This window comes from Ascaphus truei, chromosome 3 (genome assembly GCF_040206685.1).
Source record: "Ascaphus truei isolate aAscTru1 chromosome 3, aAscTru1.hap1, whole genome shotgun sequence".
NCBI classification, from domain to species: Eukaryota; Metazoa; Chordata; class Amphibia; order Anura; family Ascaphidae; genus Ascaphus; species Ascaphus truei.
In genome coordinates, this window is record NC_134485.1 from 194,093,075 (window position 1) to 194,113,924 (window position 20,850).

A 20,850-nucleotide genomic window follows, 5' to 3' on the forward strand; every position below is an offset into this window, starting at 1 on the left:
AGGTTTTAGCACACTTCCCTAGCAGTGCAACATATTTCAACACTTTCCTGTTAGTGATCATGTGTTGCCAATGTTCCCAGCAGTTTGAGCTGCAAACTAACAATAGAAAATGTGAACGTAGTAATATCAGGATACATTGTAGCTGCTGAGTTCCACTGACTGAAGGATTGATTTAAACTCAAAGTTGACCATTATGTTAGGTCCACAATCAGGATTTTTACAGACGCAAACAATTGCTAGTTTAGGTAAAAATGTAGGATTATACATTGTCACTTGCTTCACCTATTAAAACAAGAGAACAAAAAAAACGTGGGGTGGTGGGGCGAATGCAGTATTGCTGCTTTAATGCTTTATACCAAGCAACTGCGGGAGCTGCTTTGAGTGCACTGGCATAATTAGGCCTAAAGCGCTTAACACAAATTTATTGCATGCACTATATCACAAGGTGCTGGCACTGAGGTGGTAATTCTATGTACTCCAAAGCAGCCGTTCAGCTGAAAATCCCTGTTGACGTCAATTCTTTTGTTGTTTTTTTTTTGTTGCCAAAAACAGCTGATTCCAAGTATTTAGAGACTTACCTCTAAGTCTCAAGGTCTTACTTGTATTTTATTTCTCAGCATATGTATTACGTATTTATAACGTTTTAAAACCGTTGGATTGTAAATCAATTCATGTTCCCATGTGACTTAATTAGTTGAAATGACATTTGGAACTAGAAAACATTGGAAATGAACAAGCATTTCAAAAGCGAAAAGAAGGCATCTTTAAAGGAATAGCAACCAAACATTTGAAAGAAAGATATTAACATCAGGGCTGCTATCTGGGTGATGTCACACTGGTTTCCTGTACCTGTCACTTTTACCAACAGAGGAATCAATACTGAGTTCTGTTTCTCTTACAAATGCACATTAAGACGTTATGACGTGCGTGATGAGAGAGAGAAAAGTCCTGTGAATATAAATGGCGGACTTATGGAAGCTTATGCCTAGAATATATTAAACGCTAAAGGAGCGTGTAGAGCAATTGTAGACCACCAATGTCTAAAATGCACAATTCTGCATGCAAAGTTTTGCAATCCCAATCAGCAGAGTAGTGCACATCTGTATGCTGAGCACTGCCGGCCTAATCAGCAAAGCACATCTGTATGAAGAGCACTGCCGGCCCAATCAGCAGAGCACATCTGTATGAAGAGCACTGCCGGCCCAATCAGCAGAGCACATCTGTATGCAGAGCACTGCAGGCCTAATTAGCAGAGCACAGCATTGTAGTTTCAATGAATGCAGTAGCACACATCTTGTTGCAGAACAGTGTAGGTCAAATAAACACAGCTGTGTACATCTGCATGCAAAGCACTGCAGGTATATTCACCACAGCACCGCACATTTGTATGCAGGGGAGTGCAGGTGCAATTAGGATAGCCGTGCACATCTGTGTGTGCAGAGCACTGCAGCTCCCTCCCTCCTGAGAATGAAGCTGCACACAGGCGGCTCTCTGTCCCCAGCCCTCTGTCTCCCGTTACTCGGGGCTGGAAGGGCGAAGCTCCTGCCCTTCCGGCCTCTCCGCACGCTGTCACTTACCGGCTCAATGAGATCGGGATGCGGCTCAGGGGTGTGAGCAATGACCGGAAGTGGACGATCCCTGGGAGCGAGAAAAAACTGCACAGGTCGCCACTCCTCACACAGCACAGGCACATGCGTTCCAAACACCGGAAATACGCAACGCGCTGTGCCAAGGACTGCGTTCCAAGAGTAGGAAGTGCTTTGACATCACATTTGTATTAGCCTTCTATTTTACCAAACGCTTAATGCAAGCGGTTACGGCATTTATTTTCACTGGTACGTACCAAATGAATACTGAACTATCATGGGAATTCGTTAAAGGCCTTGAAGTGTAATATATCCTGCGTACTCACTGAAAATTACTGATTCAACGGTCTTAACCCACTAATTCAGTGAATTGTTTAAAGTAAATGGTGTATTTACAAGTATAGATGCTATGCATTCATTCTGTGTTGTATCGAGATCTTTAAACACTTCCTCTTTATATACAAATATGTCACAGCAATGTTGCTAATCATTGTATAGACATGCAGAGCCTGCGTTCCACTCACCGGAAGCGGCGGGAATAACTGTCTTGGAATTGCGTCCGCTATGCGTTTCATTTACAGGAAGTCTTCTCTTGTACTGCTGTCACTTTGCGTTTCAAATCCAGGAAGTGCGGGCTGGTAGCTGCGATGTTGTTATTGAGCCCTGAGGGCGCTGATTCATGGTGTCACGCAGCGCGGTGCAAGGACCGGGACTTTGCACCCAGGGGAGCAGGGACCGATTTGAGGCCTCTCACCTGTAGCACACAGGATGGTAATTGGTTTATGTCACATTTGACCTTGTCGATATTTAGGCAGAAAGCTTTGTGTCAGCTGCAGGTCTGTCTGTGTGACACGAGTTTACAGCGGCGGAAGTATACATTGAAAATTAAAATGAAAAATGTATGCAATAAAGTACAATATGACTACCCTACAACTGTACTTATTATTTGTTATATATACTGTACCTTTTAAAACAAGGTGCACCTATTTCTGCCCGTGGGAACCAAGGGGAACTACACTGTCTCCCACTTCTTGAAGCTCGGAGCCTTCGGCTAACTACAGCAGCTTCAAGATTGATGTCTGACTTGCTAAATGAACAGCTTGTTAAAGGGGAGTTATAATTACTCCTGTGTATCTATACAAACACATTTAGAAATACAAGTGTTGGTAAAATTATCTATGCATATAATTTCATGCATTATGGTGTCTTTACAGGAGATGCTCGCCTCATTGACTTGTAAACTCCTGTGTCTCACTTTGACAGAGGAACTATTTTAATATGCCCATTGTTTAAGTCTGCAATAGGTTTCCATACAAATTAAGCAGAAACCACAAGTTAATTTGAAAAAATACTTACAAAGGCTGGAACATTAGCAACGCCTTTTTTCAATAGACTATGTGTGTGTCCCTATTCAAGTTTCAATATGGTCTAAACTCTACACTATTCATGTTATTCACTTCTTTTTATTCTACAGCGTGTTTTAAGGTCACATGGACCCTTTCTCTCCCTGAATTTGCCATGTGCAGATTTGAGGGATAAGAGGACAAATGATGTCTAATAACATATCCATTGTCTCGCACTGGATTGCAAGACTTTCCGTGACTTCAGAAATCAAGCATCTTTAATGGGAGATCTTGAAAACATTAAGCAATTTTAAATGCATTAACCCCTTTGTTGCTAGAGAGGCTGACAATGTGCTGCAGGTCTCTAGCAGCAAACGGGTTAATAGATTAAGATTCCTAAATAAAAATATGTATGATTAGCACATTTCATGACTTTACTACCTTTTTATTGCTTTACACTTATATGTGCCGATTGGTCTTTTGGGTCATTTAGGGAGCACCAGGGAAAGGCTAATGCTGCTGTCCATGTGAAGACGTTGATCTGAGCAGACTCTAAAAATGGCTGAGCGAGGAGCCCACATCACAACGGCTTCGCCAAATGAGGACCGTCCCTCTATTTTTGAGGTGGTAGCCCAGGAGAGCTTGATGGCAGCTGTGAGGCCTGCATTACATCATGTGATCAAGGTAAACTTTGTACTAGTGCAGTCTCCTGTGCAGCGCTCTTGATGGATATGATCGTTAATTCTAGTAACCAGAGCATGCCGGTCCTAAATAGATAAATTCCAAAATATTTCTTAAGTCACTAATTATGTGTTTAGAAATACTCCACAATATTGTGTATTTTTCCTTTATCTAATGTCTATTTTGTGGTTTTGATTTGATCACCTTTGTGAAGTCATTGTAGTGTGCAGTTTCCAGTTAAAAAAATTTTTGGGGATATGTTTTTAATTGTATCAAGAGGTTGTAGAGGCTTAAGTCGTTAGGAAATGTAAAATTGCTTGATTAGATATAAGGCTTCCCTACATACGAAAGAAACCAAATGACCTTGATTTGTCTGAGGTCTTATAACAGATAGGAAAAAGTTGTTATCTGCTGTCAATTTGTTTGTTGGTTTAGAAAAGATATTACTTGTACATGAATCGAGAGGTACTCTATAATTGCCTCTGCAATACATGCTCCCTAATCCAGGCTAATGTTATGCGTTTCTTACAGGTCTTTGCCGAATCCAACCCTGTGCGCTATGGTACCCTGTGGAGATGGTTTGATGAACTCTACACCCTGCTGGACCTGCTTTTACAGCAACACTACCTGTCCTGGGCCAGCTCCTCCTTCTCTGAGAACTTTTACGGGCTGAAGCGGGTGGCCCTGGGAACCAGTGGCAGGGGGCAACGCTTGGCACGGCATGAGTACTGGAGGTCCCTGCTGCTCCTAGTGCTAGTACCTTACCTGCGGGTGAAGCTGGAAAAGTTGGTGAGCAGGCTGCGGGAGGAGGCAGATTATTCCATTCAACACCCAACGTCCTTCTGCAAAAAATTTGACAAGGTCATCCTGGCCGCCTATCCCTTCGCAAAGTTTGCCTGGGAGGGCTGGTTCCTGTTTTACCAGCTGCGGTATATCCTCGGGAATGCAAGGCATCACTCTCCCTTGCTTGGCCTGGCTGGTGTGCAGCTTGCCAGGCTAACCGTGGAAGACCTCCGTGCCATGGAAAAGAGGGCAGGGCAGACAACCTCACCACAGGCTGCTCTCAGGTGAGTTGTGGTCAGAAGTTGCTCTAGTTTAGTATTTTTTTTTTCCTATGATGTCAAAATAGTTCTCTTAAAAAAAAAATTGGAGTATTTCTATTCTAAGATGTGTATACTTATGTATTTATAGCATTAAAAAAAAAATACACACTCTGTACATAGATATGACACTGAAGGGGTCTACTACAGGAGACAACACTCTTGCATCCCACCCCTATGGAGGTAAATTGTAGACACTGCTCTACTCTCCAAGATCGTAACCCACAATGCCTTGTGTACAGCTAATCCAGGCTTTGTGCTGCGCTATCTCCGAGAGCAGAGCGTGACTGACACCCTGCCTCCATAGATGGTGTAAGCATGGCGGGCTCTGTTTTCTACAGAAATTAGCTCCATGCATACAAATACTCATAGGGTTTATTTAGTCTGCCAGGCATGTTTATAGACATCTAAGCTGAATATACATGCATAATTACAACCTCTATGGTAAAAAAAAGTGTTGTATCGTTGCTCACTCATGGCCACATCAACAACATTGTAATGTTGATGTGACGATTAACCACTGTATTTGCTAATTAAAAAAACAAGGTTAATTTTCATGAAACACTTTTCTTTGTGAAATATGGTCTTGGCCATTTTGGATGTTATCTTTTAAAATACTGTGTAGGATTTCAAAGGCTGAAGTGCAGTAAACAGCGATTTATTTCCTTTTTTTGAGGGGGTGAGTTTGTACTGAAAGACCACACTGCCTGCAGTATCTGGTCTTGTATCATATTTATATTGTACTGAAGGACAGAGCAGTGGCTGACAGGCTTACTGAAAAGAAAATCCTGCATTGGTGACCGCTGTTCATTTGGGGGAGTGCATAAAAGGGCCATATTTGGCAGTGTGCGACTGGGAACGTTCCTAAAAGGATATTATTTTGACGTTCCACAAAGATATACATACCGAAGTAGCAAGCTTTATTGCTCCCTCTGGTGAGTTATGTTTTCAAAACTCAGTCCCTGCAAGCGCAAAACTCAAACCCAAGAGGCACAAAGCATTTCCGTAGTTAGTCGATATGGATCGTCCAGGTGTCAGCAGAGCAGCACACAGGTATAGGGAAAAACAGGACAGGCACGTTTCGGCTTCCAACAGAGCCTTTGTCTTGATAAAGGTGCCGTTGGGTGCCGAAACGTAGAGAAATCAACTTTACCTTTGGAGTGCCTGTCCCATTTTCCTACATATATCTATATATTTATGTGCTATTGGGTAGTGACCTAATGTATACAACAAAAGACACAAAAAAGGCCCATCTAATCTACATGCTACATCTAATATGACAAATTATTAAGTTAAATACTATCTGTTATTCTTCTCAAAAGTAAGGGTCATTAGTCAATCCCTTGGCCAAAGCTTTATAAACCTGCAATCACTTCTTGGTTTTAAGCTCACCCACCCAACCATGTCCTGATACTGTATATACGTGTGATGTTAAGTCTAGTGAGACTTCTTTCTCCATTAGAGGTAAAGGGTACATGTGCTTCAGTGTAGGACCTGCATTAAATGGTTAACCATGACGTTATAATGCTTTGACCAAAGGATTGATTAATGACCCTTATGAAACGAATAACAGATAGTATTTAAATTTAATAATTTGCCATGCTGGATGTAGCATTGCATTGTGCAAATTTATGAGACCATCCAATTGTATCTTCTCCCACAATCCACACAAGAAGTTTAAGATCTACAGTTTTATCAATTGTAACACAACACATGTTGTGTATCTTGTCACCTGTGGATGTGGGGGCGGAGTGGAGGATGGAAAGCATATATCAGACAATAAAATAAAAATCTAAAAAGTTATATAATATTGGGCATCTCATTCTTTTAGGTAAATCATTGAAGTAGACCAAGTTTTCCAATTATTGTCTGGTGGGCATGATTTAATCTTGGCTTTAATCAAGTTAATTGTATTTTCTTATTTATATTGTATTGCTCTTGTTACTCATTAGCTCCCTTTGTGACAACGGATAGTGATTATGTGCCTAGTAGGCTGGACCCAGTAATATGTCCTTGCTTTGCTTCTGTCCCCATGTCATAACTTTACACTGCATCTCTTATCCTACAGTGCGAGCCAGGGTGTAAGAAGCATCATGAAGAAAGCTCTTGGTGGCATGGCTGTCTCTCTCTCTTCCAGTTTATCACTGGGGGTTTTCTTTCTGCAGTTTCTAGACTGGTGGTACTCGGCAGAAAACCAGGAGACCCTCAAGTCCATGAGTACCCTGCCTGCTCCTCCTCCACCCATCCATTTTGAGCTGGAGACATACTCCCCACTGCTGCCAAAGCTAAGAACTGTGTGCCCGCTCTGCCGCAAAGTGAGAGTCAACGATACAGCCCTGGGCACCTCAGGCTACGTCTTCTGCTACCGCTGCGCCTACTACTATGTGAAGCATCACCAACGCTGCCCTGTGAGTGGTTACCCAACTGAGCTGCAGCATCTCATCCGACTCTACACTCCTGATGGATGAGTGTCAACTGCAAAATTTACTGCTGGCCAATTCTAGACTTTAAGATCTACACGTCTGAGTTTTAGCGCTATTTACAAAATATAACAGTGCTAAAACTCAAGTGCAAGATATAGTATCTGGCAGAAGTGTCTTGTTCCACTGAAAAATAAAACCAACAATCAACATTTGCTTTTGGAAGCCATCATACAGTATATTTGAATAATAAGCATTTTCCCAGGTAATACATTTCTTCTGTGCCACCATAATCAAGATGCTTAATTGAAATATGGGGTGTTTTGTAAACTGTTTGGAATACACATTTCAGAAAACATTTCATTATCTTTTGGTTATTCATTTATTTGGAACTGTACAGCCTGTAATTATCAGTGGGTTTCCTTTTTGCAGTAATTTGAGCAGATTCATCATTAAATAAAGCATTGAAGGGCGAATGGTCAGACAAAAACAATACATTGCCATTAAATTGATCTGAGCAGCATTATGAACATGTGCATTTAAGTCCCCGCTTGCACTGAGCATGCTCATGCTTGGAGAGCGCTCCAAGCATGAGCGCCGGGTGTCCTGTCACTTGCGGGGGGAGGGTGCGCGTCACATTGAGCACGCTGAAAAGTAAGATAAAGATATGTAAGTAACCGCCGGCCGCTCAGCGCTAGCGGGGACGCAGCCTTAGTATTAATTTAGGGAGTTACTTCCTCCCATCACGATGCAATTTTGGAAGGGGTTGCATTGAGCACAAAGAGAATTTAATCAAAGAAAATACACAATATGATATTATGGTTCAAGTTCTCTCTTCCAGCATAAAAATTATTATTTTTTTAGGTGAAAACTATCCAACAGATTTGCATCAAACTTAATAAACTTGTTCATTGTTTGCCACAGACGCAAAAAAAAGACATCAATGAATTGTAAGAAATTCTCAGTGAGGTTTACATTTCAGAACCCTCATTCCCCAGTGTAAGGTCACCGCTTTTGAGTTCATTCATTGCAAAAGCAGTTTGTATTTTTTTTTTTAATTAGATTTAATTCATTCACCTTGCTTCATCTGAAAATATAGCTATCTCAAAAAAACAAAAACATTGGCCATTTTATAACTGAGACCCAAAAAGATTGACATCTTGAGAAAAGTGTTAAGAAAGCAAACAGATGTTGGCAGAAGATCTTGAATATATACAAACTTCTCTAATGAACCAACAAGTGTTTTGACCATTGTGTCCCTTCAAAACTTCTGAATGCTGATTTAGGCCTTGCCCCCGCTGCCTACTACAGCGTCCGCCGCACGGACGAGAGCCCTCCCCTCAATGGCGCCGGGCCCGCTGCGAGGAGGGGCCGCAGCGCTCGGGCGAGAGTTGCTCCTGCTCTCAATAGAATTGAGAGCAGGACTCGCGTCGAGCGATTAGGCACGCTCCCCGCCGGTTCAACCAATGAGGGTGAACCTGCCTGGTGACGTCATGGCCGCGCCCCCGTCACTCCCCAACCACGCCCTCCCCGGTCTCTTCCTGCAGTGAGCTGCAGACCGGGGAATCGGCTGAACGTGCCGCCAATATCGCGGGCGCGCGTTACAGCGGAGATACCGGGGCCTTAGCCTAAGACAGAAAAAGAAAGGAGTAATGAATGTCAGGTTTGACTAATGTGTGCATTGTATTTAGTGACCCAAGTTAACACATGGGAGGAGTTTAATGTTTTGGCTCTCCATGGATATTCAGAGGTTGATTCCCGCCAGTCGTGCTATGACATTTAGTAGTAATATTTTATTAGCGATTGATAATCCTCTTCTGAAATTGTACAATAAGACATCAATGAAGTTTATGTTTGATAAAAAGGTAGCAAGGCTGTTAAATGTCCTTAAATTCGCTTTTTCTGTAGATTCACATCAGTATAACAGAATTCAGCATTCTTGTCGTTTGCACACAAAAACAAAACGTTTATTTTGAAAATAATTACTTACATACAAAAATAGTAAGAATGACGATGGTGATGTTTCAAATAGATTGATATTCTTAAGAATAGTTGCACATAGTAACCTTCTTTCAGTTAATATTCTATCCAGGTATTAACATGTCCTTTTCTCCTCTTCATGGTATTATCAATCTGGACTGGTCTTTCTTCCTCTGGCCTATCTTCTCTCCATCCTTCCTTCCTTCCTAAACTCACTAAGCTCACTGCTGTATTTATCCATAAAGACCCACCCAGTCAGCCATTTTAACCTTGAAGATGGTATATCCTAACATGGCATTTAGCTACATTGCTGATGATATGAACTACCTCTCAACATATAAGGAGCTTCAAAGTTGCTGAATTGTATAATTACTTCTGAATATAAATGTCTTATGACAGCACTTTTCCTAGCTAGGACTTGTGCTGAAGCATTATTAACACACCAGCTGCTGTGACAGCTTCAAACTATTTAGGACTATAGCCTTTGACCTTTGTTCATTCTTGTTATTAGAATAGACTTCATATGTAAATGAATACTAAGAGATAGACAAAAATGATCTTCAAGCTCATTCCAGAGTTAGAACAGTTTTCTTATAAGACACCATTTCAACAATTGTCCTTTAATCATTCATTCAGATGTGTGTATATGTTTAAACTTCTTTTAAGAAAAAGACAATTTCTTACAAAGGCGTACAGGCAGTCCTCAGTTATCCAACGGAATCCGTTCTGGAAGTAGGGTTGGATAGTTAAACCGTTAAGTGAGTCCCATGTTAATCAGTGGCGGCGAGCATCGGAAAACGCATTCCGGCACTGGAAAGAGGGGGGGGGGAAAATGGCTTTGCATTGGATATGCCATTTGTTGTAAAGTGAAACATTGGATAACGAGGACTACATGTATGTACTGTCAGTAACATTTACAAAAAATATATATGTGTATTGATGGCTAGATATTTTTGTATCCACTAAAAGGAAATGAAATGTTAGGCAGTAAAATTATCATCTACTCAACCATCTGCTAGATTCTCTTTTAGCAGCTGATTTTTTTCCCCAACACTCTAAACAATATACTGATTGTATGTAACAAGATAGATATATATATTAAAAAAAAATTAACAATTTCTGTAGCTGTTAATTTTATCTGAAGTAACAAGAATGCATCTAACCGAACTTGATTTGTATGGGTATGTTGTGTTGTCAGAGTAGGTAACTTTTTTTTTTACAATTGTAATTTTCATATTTAATATAATAATTTCAAATTCAAGTGATTCTGTTTGGAATATTTTAAAAACCAGTGTAAAACCTTGTGATTTATATAAAACACACCACACCCCCACTCAAAGCTGGCAGATTGAAAATCACCATGTCCTCACAGCAAGTGCTTTATTTTCGTAGTAGAGATAATCAGTGTCAAATAAAACCCCCTCAATTGTTCATTCTGAGACATGTAGACACATCTGGTTTCTTTAAATTGTGGTAAAACAGGAATTCAAACTTTCTTTTGGGAAACCTAGTTAGATCTGCTTACAAAAAAAAAAAAAAAATTATACCTTTCCGTATAGAGTACCTAGACTTCAAAAACAGCCTTTAGAACGCATATGGTAAAAATGAAAACAGAGCTGAATTTTAAGTTTAAAGGACCAGTCTTGGTCCAGGGTTCCATAGTTTGGGAAACCGGCACGCCATCACTTGCACTGAATGAAGGATTGTATCTGCTTTGTAAATTTTTAACGCAAGTATAGGAATCCCTCAATATACAAAACAGACGCGTTCTGGAAAATGTGGCCGTAAAATGACATTCCATATAATCGAAACCTATTTTATCAACTGACGTCCACTATTTAACTGGAGATGCATTACTATGGGGAGGGGGTAAGGGCAGAGAATTCTGCCCCAAGACCACACCCAAAAAAAAAAACATGCCTGCAGCAAACTTTTTTTAATGCACATTTATTGAAGAAAAAAAAAAAATCAATTGTATAATAAAATAGTAAAAATGAAGATCATGGAGAAACCAGTTAACATAAAAATGACCTAGAGCAGTATGAACTGCAAATTGGATAAATGACAGACTGCATTGTACGATTCCTCCCCCCCCCCCCCAATAATCTAGTATACAGTAGATTAAAAATGCTGTAAATGTGAATTTAATTTTAGATGCCATTACCTTTTTTTATTATTAAAGTGTAAGAATCCATACTCCCACAAGGATTACCAAATGTTTTGTTTTTAAATAGATCAAAGCACAATGTGCATCAGTTTCAACTAGGCCCCCAAAAAGAACAATTCATGTTAGCAAGTGTCTCCATGCATGTCTTGATTGACACTGAATAGGGTTGTCAGAGAGCTGATCTGCCATTTCCAAAGCTCAAGGAAGTCTACTGCCGCAAAGTTAACTTGCCATGTTAACATATCCCTGTAATGCCCATTCCCTCAGCCATTCCTCATTAATTCAACTGCATTAGATGTAAAACCCAAGATGACCACCTGTGTTAAACACATTGACTTTTGTAAAACCATACTGCTTGAGCCAAGGAAGCGTATAACTCTTGACAAGGTCCTAAAACAGTCAGTCCAAATAAAAAAAATGGCATCACCCAATACCGAAGTACTCATGACAGAGCGCCACCCAGAGTTTGTGTGTAACCATAACACCTTACATCATATTCAACCAAGTGGGTTGTAAGGTTTGTAAGTTGTCCCAAATCTCTAAAAAAAAAAAAAAAAAAAACACAAGTCAGAGGTTTTGGTCCAAAACAGTTTGGAAAGTCACTGCCATTCCTTTGTATTGTATGTCTTTATTTATATAGCACCATTAATGTACATAGTGCTTCACAGTAGTAATACATGTGGTAATCGAATAAATAACAGATAATATAAATAACAGATCATGGGAATAAGTGCTTTAGACATAAAAGTAACATTAAGGAAGAGGAGTCCCTGCCCCGAGGAGCTTACAATCTAATTGGTAGGTAGGGAGAACGTACAGAGACAGTAGGAGGGAGTTCTGGTAAGTGCGTCTGCAGGGGGCCAAGCTTTATGTATCATGTGTTCAGAATATCCACAGTGCTATTCATATGCTTCTTTAAGCAAGTGTGTCTTAAGGTGGATAGAGAAGGGTGCAAGTCGGGTACTGAGGGGAAGGGCATTCCAGAGGTGTGGGGCAGTCAGTGAAAAAGGTTTAAGGCGGGAGAGAGCTTTAGATACAAAGGGGATAGAAAGAAGACATCCTTGAGAAGAATGCAAGAGTCTGGATGAGAACGAGAAATTAGGGCTGAGATGTAAGGAGGGGCAGAAGAGTGTAAAGCTTTAAAAGTGAGGAGGAGAATGGAGTATGAGATGCGGGATTAGATCAGAAGCCAGGAGAGGGATTTCATGAGGGGAGATGCTGAGACAGATCTAGGAAAGAGTAGAGTGATTCTGGCAGCAGCGTTTAGGATAGATTGTAGGGGAGACAGGTGAGAGGCAGGAAGGCCGGACAGCAGGAGGTTACAGTAATCAAGACGGGAGAGAATGAGGGCCTGAGTCAGAGTTTTAGCAGTCGAGCAACAGAGGAAAGGGCGTATCTTTGTTATATTGCGGAGGAAAAAGCGACAGGTTTTAGAAAGGTTTTGAATGTGAGGGGCGAATGTGAGAGGAGTCGTGTCTATTGCAATGAATTTATTGTGTCAGAACAGCATGAAGTTTCAACCTTCAGTGAGGTCTTTTTCAAGTGACTGGCGCTTGAAAAAGACCTCCCTGAAGGTCGAAACGTTGTGCTGTTCTGACAATAAATTCTTTGGAAAATCCGCAGTGCCTTGGATCATCTACTTTCATAGAGTTTAGGATTACATAGACCGGTTTCCCTGAACCAGGAGCACCGGTTACTGCAAGTATCTTTATTTTTCCTTTTGTTGTGTAGCATTACCATTTATTTCTATTGCAATATTGCTCCAGAAGGGCATATTTAGGTTATAATGACTCCTACTCTTTCACCAAACCTTTTTAAAATGTTGTCTACAGGACGTGTAATTTCCTTTACACTTTGTAGCACTGCAGAGAAATACACATGTAAAAAGGTGTAGGCTTTTGGTTACTTAAGGCAGAAGTCCAAGCAGTTCTTACACAACATGGAAACATTGCTTGCAGCTGTGGAGAGACTGTGTACAGTGTTAACAGATGCTGATACATTCATTGAGGACACAGACTTCCAGATGCTGGTTCACACAACTGAAGATCTTCCTCATACCAAACGATCTGGCCAAGAGATACCTAAGGAGTATAAAGAAACATGTTTATGTCTCCTAACTTAAACTGTACCATACATCTCACAAGTCATCACACAAGGACTTAACTTTGAAATAACACCACAGCTTGTAACAAAAGCTCAAATAAATGAAACATGTTAAATTGTAATTTACAGTCCAAGACAGAATGTAGCCAAAGTCAGCTCAGAGAGAAGATTAAGTGATCACCTCCTGGTCAGAGTAGACTTGCGTCTCACAATACCAGGTCAGACTGTATCTTGCTCATCACTGCTGAAAAAGTCACATTCTTATATATCCCATTGCCACAAACCACAAAAAGTTGCATGCAATAGGGAGACAACCCTATTCCTGAAACCATCAACATTTGATTAACAGTTGTTTTCTAAAGTCCCACAATACTCCAAACTGATCCACACAGAATTACTGAAATCCCAATATACTAGGATGTACTTCCAACACATGTAGCGGTGCACCTCACTAAGATAACTACCACAGAAAGCTTAGAGTTAAACATCCAAGACGAGAAAAAGAACTGAGAAGAGCTCTACTACCAAAGAATATATATTTAATTAGACCCCAAAAAAACTTGTATTTAAATAGGTGGTGCACCCAAGAGCAAAAATGTATGGGAAACAAAAACAGAAGATACAGCACCCAAAAGACGGATGCTGTGATTGCTCAAAAAAGGGGAACTCAAAGGTTTAAATGCTTGACTGATATTTATTGTGTTGTCAAAAAAAAAAAAAATCATAAAAAAGGTGAACAAACAATAAAATCAATTAAAATACACAATGCTTCTGGGTGGGATCAGTGTTAATATTATACTGATATACATGTGTGAGTGGAAACCTGTATAATCTATATCCATGAATGCCAAATTAAATAAACATTACAAATAATGATATAAATCGTGGATTGATAGTCACAGCAATCCCAAGGCACCAAACGAGGGGTTAAATGAAACACCTCCCAAGTGCAGGGATAGCTGTCCAGCCGCAAGAAATAAGTAGTAAGCATACCATGGCATACAGAAACATAAGTAAATCACCATTTAAAGATATGCAGTTACCACATGGTAACAATTTTATTGTTTGTTTACCTTTATGATTTTTGACCGCACAATAAATAACCAGTCAAGCATTTAACCCTTTGAGTGCCCCTTTTTTGAGCAATCACAGCATCCGTCTTTTGGGTGCTGTATTTTCTCTGTTCGTTAAACACCCAACCCAGACATGCACAGCATATTGCTATGCTCCAAGTGCCTGGTTTTAGAAAAGTACTTCATCAGCTTCTCTTGTAGTAATTGTTGTCTAAAGTTTAACTAGAAGTACCACTTCCTATGGTCACAATTAGAAAGTCCCACATCAAGGTATTACTACTAGAGACACTAGTTTAGAGAGCATCCCCACTGCCCAACATATGCATGGCAAATCCAGCAGCAGAGGTCAGAGAATACCAGAGGAGTAGTGTAGGGAGGTATGGATCATGTTTACCAAGCAGTGTTACTCCATAAAAACACATCCAGCATAATTAACAAATCTCGCCCTTGGCAGCCCATCCATTCAGTGGTAGCAAGTGGCCTTACAACACAGAAGGGAATTTAGGTCTTAGTTACTGCTAAATGTGACCCCATTTTAAAACAGTGCAAATAGCGCGCCCCCCCCCCCCCCCCACATTTCTCAATGCATAATTCGGGTAGATTTTTTTTTTTTTTTTTTTTAAGAGACAATACCCGATTTTAATGTTAATCCAATTCGACCACATACAATACAGCAGTCGTACAAATAACTATAAGAGGGCTTAAACAAACAAGCTTGATAAAGCTTTAGTTAAAATTAACCCTGCACGTTGGGAGCACGTTTACACATTTTATGTCAACAGCGATTGCCCCTTGCACGTATACAACCCACAACTACAGCGAGGGAGGCACAAGTCAGCGCTGGGTACCGCAGCACACACAATACTAACCCCTCTTACGGGACCCGGAAGAGACTGACCCCAAAGATAACATGCTCTTTCGAGATTTTCGCCGCCATGTTGCTTTTAAACCCGCGGCGCCTCTGCCACTGGCCAATCGCGCGGCTGCGTGCAGACCACGTGGCTCCCAGTCCGCCAGCTCCGCCCACAGATAGGATCCCCGCCTAGGCTCTAGTCTAGGCAGTAGCAGGGATCCGAGAGAGACGCGGCCGCGCTGATATAGGCACGTCACGGCCGCGCTGATATAGTCACAGGCCCCGCTGATATAGTCACGTCACGGCCGCGCTGATATAGTCACAGGCCGCGCTGATATAGTCACAGGCCCCGCTGATATAGTCACGGCCCGCTGATATAGTCACAGGCCGCGCTGATATAGTCACAGGCCGCTCTGATATAGTCACAGGCCCCGCTGATATAGTCACAGGCCCCGCTGATATAGTCACAGGCCCCGCTGATATAGTCACAGGCCCCGCTGATATAGTCACAGGCCGCGCTGATATAGTCACAGGCCGCGCTGATATAGTCACAGGCCGCGCTGATATAGTCACAGGCCGCGCTGATATAGTCACAGGCCGCTCTGATATAGTCACGTCACGGCCGCGCTGATATAGTCACGGCCCCGCTGATAGTCACGGCCGCGCTGATATAGTCACGGCCCCGCTGATATAGTCACGGCACGGCCGCGCTGATATAGTCACGGCCGCGCTGATATAGTCACAGGCCGCGCTGATATAGTCACAGGCCGCGCTGATATAGTCACAGGCCGCGCTGATATAGTCACAGGCCGCGCTGATATAGTCACAGGCCGCTCTGATATAGTCACGTCACGGCCGCGCTGATATAGTCACGGCACCGCTGATATAGTCACGGCCCCGCTGATATAGTCACGTCACGGCCGCGCTGATATAGTCACGGCCCCGCTGATATAGTCACGGCCCCGCTGATATAGTCACGGCCCCGCTGATATAGTCACGGCCCCGCTGATATAGTCACGGCCCCGCTGATATAGTCACGTCACGGCCGCGCTCATATAGTCACGTCACGGCCCCGCTGATATAGTCACGGCCCCGCTGATATAGTCACGGAGCGCGTCCGGAGTGTGGTGTTAGTGTTGCCAGGCCAGGTATAGTAATGAAGACAATACTTGCCGGTACCGGTAGTAGAGGAGGAGTAGTATTTACCGTTGCCAAGATCAGGGATAGGAGAGTTGCGGATGACCGAAGATATAAGCCGTGTTACAGGGATGCCAGAAGTCCCGAAGTCCAAGTAGAGCCGAAGTCGAGAGCCAGAGGGGGTAGTCGTCCAATCCACGTCAATACCTGAGGAGTCACTGAGAGAGTAGTCAAATGCTGCCATACAGAACTATGTCGAGCGACAAGTGATGAGAAGCACAGGCATAATAAAGCTGGGCAGGCCAATGGGAAAAGGGGGCAGGCCTGGAGGACTGCAAGGAGTCCTCCCTGATAGGAGGGAGGTGTTACAGCCCAGCTGAGTGTAATCATTGATTTGCATGGAACTGTGTGATGCTTGGGGGCAATGCCTCACTGCAGAAGCAGAGGTTAAAAGTGCTCTGTTAGGGGTGTGCTCTGTAAGCTGGGAATGCATGCACATAACGTCTGAGGCTGGCGTGCGTGCGTGCAGGAGGGCATGGGCGGGCCCGGCTCTGAGCAGAGGAATCGCCGAGGGGAGTGATACGGCGGCAGGGGCGAGGAGCCGTGGAGGACGGTAAGGCAGGATTGTTTTGTGGGTCATGGGGCTCCCTGCGGAGAGGGGGTGCTCTGTGTGGGAAGCGAGGAGAACGCCGATTCCTGACACTGCCGTGCGCACGCGCGGCCCTTGTATAGAAGGGCTGACTCACGTCAGCCAACTAAAATTCCGCGCGCACGGCACTATAGAACGTGCCTTATTTATTTATTTATTAAATATTTTACCAGGAAGTAATACATTGAGAGTTACCTCTCGTTTTCAAGTATGTCCTGGGCACAGAGTAAAACAAATAATACATGGTTACAAGTACAGTTACATAAATGAACAGGGTATACATTATATACAAGACATTGCGTGCACAGTTAAAGAAAATATATATTATGAGCGTATGAAACAGTTACAGACCAGATTAAAATGTGAGACAGCCTTAGATTTGAAAGAACTTAAACTGGTGGTGGATGTGAGAGTCTCTGGTAGGTTGTTCCAGTTTTGGGGTGCACGGTAGGAGAAGGAGGAACGTCCGGATACTTTGTTGAGCCTTGGGACCATGAACAGTCTTTTGGAGTCTGATCTCAGGTGATAAGTGCTGCATGTGGTAGGGGTGAGGAGCTTGTTCAGGTAGCTGACAGCCCTATTCAGCCTCGTCATACTAGCTACCTCCCTTCAGCTCTTTTAACAGTAACTACTGCTCTCTAACTGGAGCTCACATAGCAATACGTCTGCTATATTATATATAGGCAGTCCTCGGTTATCCAACGGAATCCATTCTGGAAGTAGCGTGGGATAGTGAAACCGTTGTAAAGTGAGTCCCATTTTAAATCGTGGCGGTGAGCGTTGGATAACGCATTCCGGCGTCGGATAACGCATTCCGGCGTCGAAAAATGGCCCATAGGGTTGCGTTGTAAAGTGTTAGCTATGATGTTTGTTTTAAAGTGAAATGTTGGATAGCTAGGACTACCTGTACAGCAATCTATGCTGCAGACAATTCACTGCTCCCCGTGGCTGGTTACTCCCTTTTTAACTAGTTTTTTAAAATCTGTTTTTAAAGCACTTACTGTTCGCCAATCTGACTCTGTTAAGGATTACAACGAGATTAATAGTGTTTGCATAGGGCGTATCTACGTGTTGATTTTTTTGTTTCACCTCAGCTTTATTAGGAATAAAGATAAGATCATTAACGCCCCTCCATATGTGAAATCTTCACTTTAGCCGTAGCAGTCCATAACGGTATTGTCTGTTTGTTTTTTTATGTATATAGCCAGGTTCCCTACCTTCAGGTCTGTGGGGTGGGGGGAGGGCTGCAGATCTACCAGGGTACCGCCAGCGCATGAGCAGTACGGCCGCGAGCGGTGGCCACCTTTGAGCAGGCTCTACAGAGGAGACTTTATCATGTGAAAGAAAAAGGACCCAGTCTTTCAGCACTCAGTCACAATTAATGTCATATTGTAAATTTAAAAATATACTTTATTTATAACCATGAATAAAAAATAGGGTGTTAAAACGTAATTAAATTGTATTAAACAGCACGTGACTGTATCCTTGATAACCCGCCTGCGATTAGGTGGGTAGATATGGTAAGGTCCCTAATGAATATTGGGGATCAAACGCTACTGATAGTAGCTGCCTAGTAATATAGGAAAGAGGAGCCTGTGAGAGCCCACTCAAAGACACTCTCCATATAAGTGTATCCAGGCGTGTGGTACGCACTCAATTGATACACTGTGGATAAATACAGTAATACTGTGTGACATAATGCGAGCTTAGTTAGACCTATGTGATGTCTGTCCCTAATAAAGATATGCACTGGTGACTGAATCCATTCATCAGTACTGTCAGAGCCAGGTCTATGGTGAGAACCTGTATAGCCCACACTGTTGATCATAGGTGCAGACTCATGGACACACTTGGTAATGGGATACAGGATAGTATGGCAAAAACTGGAGCATTAAGTAAGGTCATCTAGACACCTAACCTGCAGATAATATGTATGGTAGAGACATCTGTAAATAGCAGTGGAGACACTGGTGATATACAGGTGTTATTGACCAAAGTACACCTAAAATAGTGTCAATAAGGGATGTCAATTTTATCTGCTGTTGCTGCCCAGTAAACGCTATAATGAGAGCCAAATGTAGACACTTAGTACATATAGACAATTAGCCCTTGAGTGAGCGTGGTAGAGTATTGCGCACAAAGGGTAATTGGTAGCATGGAGGCAGCCTCCACAGTGTCTGCAGTGGCACAGGAGGGTTCACGCTAATCAGTGAATTGTGATATTATTAGCTGTAACCCCCTGCGGTACTGCTCAGCATATAATGGGTTAAATGCATATAGGATTGCCAAATTACTCAGCTCATGGATGAGTGGGGTGTAGAGGTGGTTAATGCTGGGGTTGAACAGTGAAACCCATAGACGCACCACCCCCCCTCTCAGTAAACAACTGGTCTGTATCTGTGACCAAGTGAAAGAAAACCGGTCTAACTGGTAATCGCACAGTCCCCTACATCAGCGGTGATCTTGGTTATATCAGCGCTGATGTGCTCGAGGACTTGCCTGTCTAAGAAGTGATTAACTCATTGACCCCTCAGGCTGAAGGAACCCGCGATGGAGTGGTAAAGCGCGATCCCAAATACAAATGCACAGGTAAGGGAAGCTGGAGTGTATTAGCGCTGATGAATATCAGAGAGCTGCTTCATTTGAAATAAATGAGCTTCCCGCGTGTGCAGGAGTTAGATTGCCGACGCGCGCGTTTCACGTAGTGAACGCTTCCTCAGGGCACGTAGGGGGGAGGTCCCTGCGTGTGGAGGTTGATATTTATAGTCACTGGAAATAACTGCTTCCACACTTAACCCCTTCATTACTGATGCTGGGCAGATGAAGTATCTCACTGCTAGGAGTGCACTAATGTGGTCTGCAAACTAGTAACAACTCTGTTGCCAGATTCAGATTGCCCTTGAAATGTTGCCAAATTGTGTAACAAACTGCAAAACTTGTAAGGGCTGAATAACTATGGCTCTAATAATCTTTGTCTCTGTGATGCATTGCTTATGTCATTGCTCACATAGGCTAGGGGTTTGGTGTTATAAAATTTGATATTCATGGAGAATAGTGTTGGTTAGTCACTGTTTATAATAAAGGTATGCCTATAATAATAGACCATACCAGTTTCAAATACACTGTGTTCCATCAATTTGAAATAAAGAAAATTAAGAATAAAATGCACACTTGTGTCCTTTTTTTATTTGTTAGAAAATGATTTTGATCCTTTATTGATTATGATATAATGAATGTAGGATATTTGGAGGCTGCTGTGTTTCTGTTTAAAAATGCAGATAGTGCGTGGGTAAATGCATTGGACCCACAGACTGATGTAAGAGGGCAGGGTTCGGTCAGTTGTGTTAAAAGAGATAGGATTTATATGAAGGGGCTAAAGACAAATCCCTCATTGAGTCCGAATGGGCTCAAAGTTCCCAATGTATAGATCCATCTTGATTCGATCTTAAGAAGTTCATTATCCCAGTCCCCACGTCTAATTCCTGGAGAGAATTGGTCTATCCCCATAAAGGTAATAGCTTTTAAATCTCCTGGTTGGCATCTATTTGCATGGTTGGCTACCGGGGTATCAAGTTTATTTCTGATGGATCCTACATGTTCCAGTGTCCGTATTTTTAATGGACGGCGTGTTTTTCCCACGTACTTTTTTCCACATTTGCATGTTCCCATGTAGATTACTCCAGGTGTATTACAGTTTATGAATTTGCGTATATGGAAATGTTTCTTGTTGTCGTGGTTGCTAAATATTTTCGAAGCTG

General features: G+C 42.3%; 2 protein-coding genes and 1 non-coding gene across 7 annotated transcripts in view; 1 reads left to right on the forward strand and 2 right to left on the reverse strand.

Moving 5' to 3' along the window:
- Positions 1–1,730, reverse strand: part of AP2B1 (adaptor related protein complex 2 subunit beta 1) — a 125,247-nt gene extending 123,517 nt beyond the window's left edge. For all 3 annotated transcript variants that reach the window (XM_075589875.1, XM_075589874.1, XM_075589873.1), the window contains exon 1: positions 1,578–1,730. The gene's annotated coding sequence lies outside the window, so the exon portion shown is untranslated. The remainder of the gene's footprint in view (positions 1–1,577) is intronic.
- Positions 1,731–1,750: 20 nt separating this feature from the next.
- Positions 1,751–9,928, forward strand: PEX12 (peroxisomal biogenesis factor 12). Of its 3 annotated transcripts, XR_012799840.1 has the most exons (5): positions 2,202–2,357; positions 3,423–3,613; positions 4,142–4,677; positions 6,779–9,003; positions 9,799–9,928. XR_012799840.1 is itself a non-coding variant. In XM_075589877.1 (4 exons), exons 2-4 carry the CDS (start codon positions 3,488–3,490, stop codon positions 7,176–7,178), a joined length of 1,062 nt encoding a protein of 353 aa, XP_075445992.1. In that variant the 5' UTR covers positions 1,751–1,835; positions 3,423–3,487; the 3' UTR covers positions 7,179–9,928. The 3 variants fall into 3 exon arrangements, 2 of the variants coding, with proteins under 2 accessions (XP_075445992.1, XP_075445991.1); XM_075589877.1 differs by lacking the exon at positions 2,202–2,357 and adding an exon at positions 1,751–1,835 and having other exon boundaries at positions 6,779–9,928; XM_075589876.1 differs by having other exon boundaries at positions 6,779–9,928.
- A 3,605-nt stretch (positions 9,929–13,533) lies between these two features.
- LOC142491776 (Z30 small nucleolar RNA) lies at positions 13,534–13,626 on the reverse strand. The gene has a single exon (XR_012800527.1). It is a non-coding gene; the product is annotated as a Z30 small nucleolar RNA (small nucleolar RNA).
- Positions 13,627–20,850: the final 7,224 nt, after the last annotated feature.